Here is a 12,256-nt window from a genome sequence, read left to right on the forward strand (position 1 = left end):
TTGTGTAAAATAAACAGGCCAAAATTTGCCTAATTCCTGTATCAGTGGGAATGGAGAAGGGGGCTAAGGCAGGGCTGGATTAACCAAAGATGCCAGCAAGTAATTTCCCTATACTAAGGTTGCCATATCTCTGGGTTTTCCTGGGCACGTCCTCTTTTTCAGCATTATAATCTCCATCCAGGAGATCTTCGTCTCTCTCTCTCTCTCTCTCTGCGTGAGAGAGAGAGGGAGAGAGAGAGAGAGTTTCCCTCCTCTCCTTTCTTGGTGGGACTCCCGCCAACCTTTGCCCACCTGGCTGCTCCCCATAGTGGAAGGGAAGGAGGGTGCCGCAGCTCCAAGGGGGAAAGGTGGCAAGTCAGGTGCCGCTAGGGGACTTTCGGCTGCAGGAGGTGGGCAAGGGGCGGCTGAAGTGGACCCAGAAGTGGTTGCATCCATTGAAGCAATGAGATCACACCACACGGGTTGGTGGTAGGGGGAAGGTGAGGAAGAGGAGGGGGTGGTGAGAGGCTGGACAAATCTGCAGGATGGCACGCAAGCTGGGAGGCACGTTCTGGGCACTGGGCAAGGCAAGAGCGCAGCGCGGCGAAGTTGCCCGGCTCAGGATGCATTTGGACTGCCAGCTGCTGTGCCAGAGACGTGGGGTCTGATGAGCAACTCTGAGCTCCCTCTCTGTCGTCCTGCTGCTGCTGCTCAGACGGGACCCAGTGGGGAAGAAAGGTGCGTGTGGGACCCCCAGCGGGAAGGGAGGCTTCTTTGTTTTTATTTTTGGGTGGGTGAGTGCAGAGGAGACCGAATATGGAAGTGCCCACAGGGGAGGCCTAAGCCAACAAGGGCCTCCCGTTGAGGACGCTGCCCTAGACCTCAGGAATGGCTCTGACCTCCAGGACGTAGCAATAATCATCCTCATCCTTATTTTTAAAAATAAAATTTAATTTTAAAAAATCCTCCCACCTTTTTTTGGTTTGTTTAGTCATTTTTCTTTTCTTCCTTTTCTGTGGGGGAGGGAAGAAAATCCCTTTCTTCTTTTAACTATATCTTCCCTTCTATTTCTACTCTACTTTCACTGACATCTCTTAATGATCCCCCCATTTTTATTTTTAACTTTCATTTTGATTTTTTATCAACATTGTTAAACATTTCAATACACCTTTTATCTTTTACTGTGCGCGCGCGCACACACACACACACACACACACACACACACTAGTACTACCATTTTTTTCTTCCTCCTCCCCCCCTTCCCCTCCCGGCCCACCAACAAATGTGTCCTGGTAAATGGGTCCTCTTTTTTGCTCTTTGAAATATGGGAAGACTACTAAGATCTCACTTCTGTGTATGACACCATGGATTCCTTTGAGTGTGCTGCCACAGGTGACGAGTCCCTACTTATTCCTATGCTACCATGACGCAGGAATCAGCTGCCAATGGCAATTTCCACCTCAAATACATGTAGGCACATAGGCTTGCCACATGACTGTATATATGCAATGGATGTGCAATTTCCTCCATGTTATTGCTATTGGAATGGAAACAAGCATTATGTGAAACAAACATACTATTGTGCAATAAACCCTAAACAAGTTGTAGTATGGCGCCTCTGTTATAAGATCACCATCATCATCTAGAACAGGGGCGGGCAATGTGGTGCCCTCCAGATGTTGCTTGAATGCAACGTCCACAATCCCTGACCACTGGGCCACTGATGGGGTGTTGCAAACTAATGTCATCTGGGGGGGCCAAAGGCTCCCCATTCCTGATCTAGAATATCTCCACTGCTAGACACAGCATGACTCTTCCACTCCACAAATAAAATAATCATATTGACCATCTTGTGACAGAACAACTAGGTTCTCTATCTTGCCACAGTTGGCTCATGACACTTTGCTGCGGTAAAATACAGATGGCATCCCTCTTGCTGCCCACACCCATCCATTAGCTAACAGGTATTAGGTGGCATGGTCTGTCCCAGCTTCTGCTAACCTAGCAGTTCAAAATCATACCAGTTCAAGTAGATAAATAGGTACCGCTGTGGTGGGAAGGTAAATGGTGTTTCCATGTGCTCTTACACTTGTCACGGTCCTCCGTGTGCCAGTAGCGGTTTATTCATTCTGGCCACATGACGCTGAAAGCTGTCTGTGGACAAACGCCAGCTCCCTTGGCCTGCATGATGAGCACTGCACCCCATAAGTTGCCTTTGACTGGACTTAACTGTCCAGGGGTCCTTTACCTTTTTACCTTTCAAATAACTAACACAGTCTGGTTCTCTCAGTTTTAAGGCCTGTGTTTTAACTTGGGGATTATGGTGAATTTAAGTTTCCTTGCATATTTATTTTGATTTTGATTTCAGGGTTTGTTTTTGATTCCTATATGAATTGTTTTTATATATCTTTCATGTGAGCTGCCCAGAAAACTTTGAGTTATGGGGCAGCATACGAATGTTAATTTAAAATTCTCCTATGCAAATTGGGTTGAAATGACCAGGAGTTGTGGAAGCGCTCTTCTGCAGCTCTTGCTCATTTCAACGAGGCTCAATATGTCAGTGTACTGTGACCAGATCTCCTTCCTGCTGTCCTCAATGGTACCTGAAGTCTGCCTGCCTCTCATAGGAAACTGACTGAACTTTAGCAGAGGTGCATAACTGTTAACCGTCCCTTATTTGGCGGGAAACTCCCTTATCCCAGTGTCATGTCCCGCTGCTGTCCCGGATTGATGATGTCCCTTAAATTTCCCAGGTTTCAAAGGACGCAGCTCCTCTCCCTCCCTCCCTGCCGGCCAGGGAGGAGGGAGGCGCCAACTGTGTTACTTGGCTGCCCTGCCCGCCCCCCTCCGGCCTCCTCTCACCAGCCTCGGCCCCCGGGAGCCCCTCCCCGCCGGGACTGGCGGGAGCCTTGGGCCCTTCCGCTGCCATCCTTCTCGCGGCCACCGAACTGAGCATCTCTGCCTGGGGCCTCCCCTCTGCCCATAGCCACCACCTCTCCTGCTAGGCCGTACTGCGGCTGCTCCGCCAAAGGACCCAGATGAGATGGGCAGCCTATGAATTGCTGAGGAGCCTTGAGAGGAGAGCGAGGACAACCATAGAGAAAGCAGTTCAGAGAGAGGAGGAGGAGGAGGCGGAGGCACGGGCAAGTGTTCCAAGGGCTAACCATAAAGGGGGAAAGCGGAGGAAGGACCACAAGCGCTTCTCCCATAGATTTGTAGTGGTAGACTAGCATAGATGGTCTGATCTGCGGGTTTACTTCGGGCGCTATTTCCCCCCCCCTTCCTCACGTCCCGCCTGATGGAACTGAGAGCTGCAGATGGAACACGAGAGAAAAGATACAGAACTGCAGCAGCATCTTCGTAGCTTGGACTTTGTTTTGCGCCAAAAGTGGTTGCTGCTTGTAGTTATTTAATTGCAGTGCTTCATCAGCTGGTGTCTTGAGCAGCAACCTCTGGAAACGAAGGGCTAAAAACCGGCGCTGCTCTCCCAAATTATCTGGTCCCTTTAACTTCGTATTTCAGCTGGCTGCCTAAAATGCCTTATTTTGGCTGCTGGTCCCTTATTTTCGAGGCTTCTGGTCCCTTATTTTCAAATCTGTAAGTTGACAGCTATGTAAAGGTACGTAGAACATAAACCTACCAACCCTTCATTATGTACTTTAAATGCTGAATATTTAAATGATCAACTCAAGATCAAGAGGCAGAACTGCCGGAGCATCAGTTCCCCAAAGGCAGTCCAAATCATCAATGTGCTGTGGGAAAGAAATAGGAGGAAACAAGGTACACCACAGAAAGACACCTCAAGCACCACACCATCTGGATAGCAGACTTCTCTTCTTCCACCTCAACTACCACTCTACTGATTGCAGGCTAATCTGGAAATCTTGCCAAACTCATTTCCCCTACATAATATTCATGCATGCAGGGAAAGTAAGATGGGATGCAGCCTAAGACTCACAGAGCTCAACATTGTTTGCCTCAGCTAAATCAGAGGTTTTCAACCTTTTTGAGTCTATGGCTCCCAACTACATTCTTGCTGTGGGGCTCAGGAGCCCAGTTATGTCACCCTTTGCCTGCCCTCTCACCCTTTTCAAGCACCCTCCCTTGTGGAGTGTTCCCTCAGCCTCCTCTCCTCTCACTTCTTTGAAGTCTCTCAGCCCCACTCACCTCACAGAGTGTTTGTTGTGGGGGAGGAAGGGAAAGGAGATTGTTAGCCGCTTTGAGACTCCTGAAGGGGAGTGAAAGGCGGGATATCAAATCCAAACTCTTCTTCTTCTTCCCCTCTCCTTGGGAGTCCTTTGGGCAGCTGCTGATGCTGCCCATGGTCTCTGAGCTGCCCCCCAACCCCAAAGAGAGGTGTCTCCTCACACTGCCCCACAGGAGCCTGGGACTTGTCTGACCATTCCCAGCAGCAAAGACTGGTGGACTGGCTGGCTGGGCTCCCTCGCCCACTTGCTAGCTTACTCCAAGGTCGCCTCAGCTCCTGGCAACCAGCACACCCTGGCCAGCCACAGAGGCACCATTGGCCAGTCAGGGCTGCAACAAACAGCTGTGCAAGACTTTGGGAGGCAGAGATGTGAGAGGGCATCAGAGGAGGGAGGGGAGGAAAGAGGGACAGAGGCCAGTGTTGCCAGCGGCACCCCTGACCATCATTCAAGGCACCCCAGGGAGCCACGGCACACTGATTGAAAACCACTGACCTAAATGTTCTAACCCCACATTTCCCAACTGCCTTATTAGTCAGATTTGATGACCTGTATGCAGGAACATCATCAGAAAAAGCACTATGCAAATTGAGGAATCATATAGCAGTGGGCAAAACCAAATTTATCCAACTGTAACACATTACAGCCATGCCCTCTGGTGGCTGTTACGGCCACATCTCATACAAAACCAGGAAAATGTCCTTTGGTACACATGCCCTGTTAGTTCAAGGTGTTTCACCTTCAGCTGGTCTCTCACAAAAGTAATTTGGGTGTCAAAAATGAATTAGTGAACACTTTCATGCAACTGCATTCCAGACAAGTGGAACAGGCCTGCTGACTGAGAGAGACACTTCATTTTCCCATCCACAATAATATTGCTCTTTGAGCAATAGGAAACTGTAACAGGAGCTTTCTTTTAGGAAAGACATTTGGGAGCCATATAAAAACTGAGCAACAATTGTGCATTTGTTGCATTATAAATAAAAAGCCACGAACACACTTGGAGATGGAAATTATGTCCTGTTGAAGCAGAGCCCATCATCATCCTATGTAGTAGTATTTGTGTGTGTGTGTTTGTTTGTGCGTGTGTGTGACTTTTTATTATGTACCCAAAGCGAACAAGCAGCTAACAAAATCAGCACTGGAATGCAGCACATTCTTTATTATGCCAAAGAGAGAGAGAAAGAGAGAGAGTGAGAAAGAGAAAGAAGAGAGAGAGAGAGAGAGAGAGAGAGAGAGAGAGAAAGAAAGAAAGAAAGAAAGAAAGAAAGAAAGAAAGAAAGAAAGAAAGAAAATCTAAGAAGTTGGGTTTTTAATACCATATTGTACTGCTGGGGTGGAGAGACTGGCAGGAGGACTTGGGGGCAGGAGCTTGGAGAGTACTGAACAGGCTGCGGAGAGGGCTGCAGAGCTGGGACTGGCTAAGAGTAGAAAAGGAAAGGAAAGGAAGAAACAGGCAAAGGAAGCAGGGGGTGGGGGGAGAGGAAAGGAGAGGGCAAGGGCAGAGGGAGAAAAGGCAGAACAAGGTTAGTCATTATACATACAGACATAAGAGGTCTGAAAAGATACCACCAGCTACTGAGCTGGCTTTCCATCTGCTTCAGAGAAAAAGAAAAACCAAGACATAGAAGCTCTGGAAGACTTCAGCCAAGGGGGAAAGGCAATAGGAATAGCAAGATGCCGAATACCAATTTCTGAGAACTCTGACATCAACATGCATTCCAATTCAGGTGCCTAGTGGCCCTTGCAGCCTTAAAAGAAACCTGCCCTGCAACTGGCAGGGCTGTAAAGATTAGGAAACAGGACTCTGCTTTTAGCTGCCTCCTAAGTTTTACAAATCCTGCCAACCTAGCAGTTCGAAAGCATATCAAAGTGTAAATAGCTAAATAGGTACCACTCCAGTGGGAAGGTAAACGGCGTTTCCGTGCACTGCTCTGGTTCGCCAGAAGTGGCTTAGTCATGCTGGCCACATGACCCGGAAGCTGTACGCCGGCTCCCTCGGCCTATAGAGCGAGATGAGCATGCAACCCCAGAGTCGGTCACGACTAGACCTAATGGTCAGGGGTCCCTTTACCCTTTACCTTTAAGTTTTACAAAAATAGCATAGGATTTAAAAAAGATGAAAATCTTTGTCCTGATCACATGAATAATGTAAAGTAAGTATTTTATTCTTCTAGGTGGCAAATTCTGGAAAATACACAATTCGTCAAGGTGGAGCACACTGGACATATTTGCACATCATGGTAAACCACAATTTAGAGTGACATAAATGAGCCTTGTGCACATAGTCTCCACATGCCCTATTCTCCTCCTGAACAGCTGGAAGGAGTATGGACCACTTTTGCTTAACAACAGTTTGTTGTTTCGCCTGAAGTGACAGATTGTGCATAATATAGGTAGCCATGTTGGTCTGATGCAGAGACCAACTAAGTTTGTTCTTGGTATAAGCTATCGTTTGCATGCACACTTCTTCAGATAACTGTGGTTAATTAAATTTTGTTTAGAGCAAAAAAAATTGAACCCATGCTACACTGGAGGAGACAGGAGTGAGCCCAAGGCCTGAATAGGCTTGTTCACATCATACAAAACTATGGATACTGTGACATGCAAACATAGTCATTCACTGGTCTTAAACCAAAATTGGATAAGCCAATTTATCTAAATTGCTAGTTTCGGTTTTCCAGTAATCAGAAAGCAAAGGGGAAAATAGTAACACTAAGCTCTGAGGATGCTTCCAGAAGCAAGGGAGGACAAATGGAGCCAAGGGACTCCTAAGGAGATGTCTGCCAGCTGTGAGATCTCCAAGGAGGACATAATGTAGCCCCTGTCCCTTGTAGCGACAAGGAATGTGACCCTGCCCCTTAACAACAACATAATGGTGTTTAAAAACTACATGATCTTAGTTTCCTCACCTAGTTAGAAATGTGAAGACCTACAAGTCAGAAAAGGGGGGAAATCCCCCTTCAGACATTGATTCTGATTATTGTCAAGTATATATTATTTATGGGGATGCAGTAGGACATAAAATCTAACCAACAAATAAGGATGTCTAATTTGACAGTTGCTAGGTATGAAGATGAAATAATATCAACTGCCTCAACAACTTTGTAAAATATAGCAGAATATCTTCATTTATCACTACCCCTTATGTTATGGAGGTGTTATTTTTCTGAGCTTTCCCTGTGAATGCATGTTTCTTCTTTTTCTGCATAACAATGCTGAGGTCTACATACTGTTTCTTGGCCAGATGATTCTACTTTAAATAGGTCTACTCAAAAGTAAGTTACAATAAATTCAGCATTACTCCCAAGTAGGAATGCACAGACTGTAGCCAAAGCAGCAGAAAAACTCCTCCATACAAAATTTCTCATCTCTTCACGGCCCTGCTAAGGTGAGTCTAACCAACAATTCTTCTGCTTCAAATTCCTTCCTGTAAAATTACTAAATAAAACTATACCTTATGCTCCGTTTGAGCTGAATTAAAAGGTCTGTCATGTCACGCAGCAACAGAAAACAACGATCTGCAAATATTTCAATCCTGCTGCTCTCTGTGGCGACTGAAGGAACTGAGTAGGAAGATGGCCACATTCCCTAAGCACTGAGCAGTTTGGTGCAAACCTACCACTAAGGAGGACAGCCAGAGCCTGGTGTGTCTGTCTCAAATTGTTCTGCTGAGGCAGGGGCAGACCTGTTGTGGGACATGCAGAACTGCAAAGCCCCCACAAACACACATTCCAGGCTTTCCAGAGGCAAATCACCTTAACACGCTTCTGTGAGCATTTTGTTAGGATGAACCTCTGTCCAGTTTTCTTTGGTTTCTTCCAAAGATGAGAGGCAAGTACCAGACTTTTTAGGGCATCTCCCCACAAGACACTCTTCGTTTTTGATTTAAAAAATAATAATTTTAATTAAAGATTTTCTTGGTTTACAAAAGTACGCTCATTGTCTCTTTTTCCAGGTCGTAGAGTCTTTTCTACAGATCAGTTACATTTGATGTGAGACATTAGTGTTGTATACAATATAAGGCTGGGGAAGAACTGAGGGGGGAGACACTCTTTGTGGTTGGGAATAACACATCAGCTGCTTCAAATCATTATATCTCAATGGAATAAGCCAGTATATGAATTGACATTTTGCCTAAGTGTGTAGCCCCTTTGCTCCTTCACAGCACACTTGAACGCAATACGGATGTCTTCACTTAACCAGTGTCCTGCCTCATCTGAACTGGAAAACTATGGTAACCAGCTTTGGAACAAGCCAGGATTCCAAGGCAAGTTCAAACTATAATTTAGGCTTTGTTTTGAAGCTAGGAAACATTGTAGCCCAAATAAATATGGCTGATTAGATCCCTTCAAGCCAAAGACACCCTGAGCTGATTCTCACTGATCACCTTGCCCCTTTTCACAGTAGGAAAAGGCCAACAATGTCAGCCCAATGCAAGAGGTCAGGACAGAGCTTGCCCCTGCTGTATGATGTAACCTTCACACCTAGGCATGTGTGTGTGCATGCACACACATAACGGTTTAAGAAATTCCTAATTTCTAATTAGGAATGTGTCCTAATGATATAATTCTATTCCACACATTGTGTCCGGTGTTTTTCTTCTTCTTCTTTTTTCAAGTATTCAAGCATTCTGAAAAAGACTAACTTTCCTTGGAATGAGGAATTTGCAGTGATTGCAAAATTACACATAAATATGGGCAATGGCTGGTGAGATCCAGGAAACCAGAGTAAATTCTAGTACATGGGGTGGAGGACAGCAAGGATTAATTATCCCTCCCTTTCCCTTCCTCATTGCTAGCAGAACCAGCTTGAATTATTCATCTTGTTATGTACTGAAGTTCTCACCCTGGGCCAGAAGGGGGATACTGTAGATAGTTATGCAAATAAGGGATCGAAAGTGATTGGATTCAGTGATTGGATAGTTTTAGAAAGTTGTTACAATTATGTGTACTGGAGCTCTATATAAGCAGGCTGACTGAACCCTTCAGTTCAGTTCTGTTCTGGCCTCTGAATAAACAAGAGCTGTTTGAGGAATCGCTGTGTCGTCTGATATGTTCACCCACAACTTAACATGTCTATTTCACTGTTCTTAGAGCAGAATTCAGGGTCTTTCTTTCTTTGCAAGTGCAGAATATAAGCAGTTCTTCCTTACAGTCACCCTTTTTGCAGTTGATGCTACTGCATCCCTGCAATGCCACATTAGGACCTATGCCAGTGGTGGGGAGCAGGCGGTTCTCCAAGTCTGACCAGCCCCAGCCAGCATGACCAATTGTCAGATATGGTTGGAGCTGCAGTCCAACATATATATCAAGGGCTACAGTTTCCCCATTCCTGATTTAGGCCTACTGAAGCAATGTCACCCCAAACTGCATGTTGTGGGAAGCCAGGTTTTGCTACCATGACAGAATCAGTTTGAATCAGACTGGATGGGAAGGGAGAGATAAAGAAGAACAGTTTGTGTAGATAATTAAAACAACAACAACCCTTTTCTAGCAGCAGTAAGAATGCTAAGGCACATTCTTCTGTTTCTGCTTCCTGGCTAAGGAACCACAAGAAAACATTCCCTAGAACCTGGTGACATTGAACAGTGACTCACCTGTGATATGATGTGATTACTCATCGACGGCTGTTGCTGGGGTGTGGGTGGAAGTGGTTGCTGTTGCTGCTGTTGTTGCTGAGCAGCGCATGGCAAGAGTCCTTGGCCAGGCTGAGCAGAGGAGACTTGGCTGCAGGCTTCTGGAGTACTTAGTGACAGACCTTCACAAGGAAACAAAATGCACACAACAGATGTTAACAAAAAATGTGCATTACTTCTGAAAGGAGAGGTGTGAGGGTTCAAGCCTGGCTAGAAGAAACACCGTAAGGATGGAAAATCCTTGATGTATACAAAAATGACTCCGCACATGGTCAGAGGCACCTTTGTCATTGGCCTGGCTAGGCATTTCTACAACAGATTCAGCACAGAGCCATGGCTCAGTTGAAGCCTTGGTGCACAACACCCTACTTCTCTTAGCCTATTTCACTTTGGTGCACTGATGTCTGGGTTCTGCTGTTCTTGTGAGCTGCTCTGTGCATTTCTGTTATGAATAAATGCATATAAAATTCCAAGGTAACCAGATTTTCATAAGTTAATATGCTAGGCAAATGGAGCCTGAACTTCCCTGCGCTTACAGGCAGACTTTCAAAATATATCCACCTTCTCTGTAGCAGCTGGACAATCATCACAGCTGCATCTGAGCAATTTTGGGCATTAGCTGGTGTTTACTCCCACAGACCCTCTGTGAGGTAAAGGATTTACTTGTTAGTTCCATCTTCCAGGTGGATACAAAGGGTTCTGGTCATATTTTTACAGACTCAGCCATGAAAATAACTGAATGAACTAATCTCTCCTAGGTCCCAATACAGTGCCCTTTGGACCACCCCCCTGAAGAATATTTGTGGCACAAAAGGAAACTAGAAGTATAAAGAACACTGGTTAATTGCTCTGCTTTGTGGCATTAAGTGTCAATCTGTACACGCTTTAGCTCCTGGAGAATGCCAAGAACAGTTGATGCAATTGCCATCTGGTTCAGGTCCTCAATAAAGACCTCACTTCTGGGTTTTGTCTCAGGAAGCTGTTATACAGCTAGAAGCTAATTCACATAATAGATTGGGGAAATGTATCCATGTTTTCCTACATGGATACAAATTGCAGGGCATCATGGCTAGCTGGGGAATCATTGTGGCATGTATGCTCAATACGTGTCTGTTCTGTATTCTGTACATTATTTTTTCACATGTACATTGTTTTGTACAATAGAGATATTCTAAAACCATTATGTCTGAAGCAGCCTTAGCCTTCCCATATACATCCCAAGTAGAATCACAAAAGTAGAGTTGGAAGGGACCTCGAGAGTCCAGCCCCCTGCAACGCCAGTGTGGTGTAGTGGTTAAGAGCGGTAGTCTCGTAATCTGGGGAACCAGGTTCGTGTCTCCGCTCCTCCACATGCAGCCGCTGGGTGACCTTGGGCCAGTCACACTTCTGTGAAGTCTCTCAGCCCCACTCACCTCACAGAGTGTTTGTTGTGGGGGAGGAAGGGAAAGGAGAATGTTAGCCGCTTTGAGACTCCTTAAGGGGAGTGAAAGGCGGGATATCAAATACAAACTCTTCTTCTTCTTCTTCTAAAGCATCCCTGGCAGGTGGCCATCCAACTTCTGCTTAAAAACTTCCAAGGAAGGAGAGTCCACAGCCTCCCGAGGGAGACTGTTCCATTTTCAAACAGCTCTTACTGTCAGGAAATCCTTCCTGATGGTTAGTTAGAATCTCCTTTCTTATAACTTGAAGCCATTTGTGTGAGTCCTACCTTCTGGAGCAGGAGAAAACAAGCTTGCTCCACCTTCCATGTGGCAGCCCTTCAGATATTTGAAGATGGCTATCATATTTTCTCTCCTCTATTTGGATTTACCACCAAGAAAGACAAACCAATGCTCTTACTTATGAGCAATCTTATGGCAACATACTGCATGTTTTATTCATCTGCTCCTGCTCTTTGTAAATATGTACTGCAGGTGTGCAGGGGAGGGGAAAGTGCGAGAGTAATGACAAGAAACAATAAAATAAAAATGAAGTGACCTGAAAACGGCACTATTCAGATGCGACTTGATCCCCCCCCCCACCCGTCTGCTTCTCTCCCAAGGCCAGATACCTAGCACTTTGACCTCAAGAGATATCCTTTGTAATCATCATCATCACCATCATCATTTTATCTGTATGCTGCCTTTCCGTAGTTGAAGCCATGCTCAAGGCAGCTTACAATATGAAAAGATTTATATAAGCAATAAATAAAACACATCAAAAAGTACACAAGAAAACTTAAACAAATTCCTCATAAACCATAATATATAAATATACAAAAAAAAATCCTATCAATAACAGCAACAACAAAAACCAACAAAACCACCTAAACAATACCCCTGAATAACCAGATCTTTGTCCAGTTTCACTTATACCAAAATACTCTGTCATAGCAAAGGAGGGGGAAGAATTGTGACCGTGAGCAGGCAACAATGGATAGAGGCAGGAGAAATAA

General features: G+C 45.4%; 1 protein-coding gene across 8 annotated transcripts in view; it reads right to left on the reverse strand.

Annotated features, from left to right (window-relative positions):
• Nucleotides 1-12,256, reverse strand: part of R3HDM2 (R3H domain containing 2) — a 155,282-nt gene that overhangs the window by 16,662 nt on the left and 126,364 nt on the right. For 5 of the 8 annotated variants that reach the window (XM_082208107.1, XM_082208100.1, XM_082208101.1 and 2 more), the window contains 2 exons: nt 9,784-9,944; nt 5,504-5,605 (listed from right to left, as the gene is read on the reverse strand). In XM_082208107.1, the coding sequence (XP_082064233.1) occupies nt 5,504-5,605; nt 9,784-9,944 (263 nt within the window). The remainder of the gene's footprint in view (nt 1-5,503; nt 5,606-9,783; nt 9,945-12,256) is intronic. The other 3 variants (XM_082208104.1, XM_082208106.1, XM_082208105.1) reach the window with 1 other exon arrangement.

The sequence above is a fragment of the Podarcis vaucheri genome (genome assembly GCF_965113315.1).
Source record: "Podarcis vaucheri genome assembly, chromosome: 2".
In the NCBI taxonomy this organism is placed as follows: domain Eukaryota; kingdom Metazoa; phylum Chordata; class Lepidosauria; order Squamata; family Lacertidae; genus Podarcis; species Podarcis vaucheri.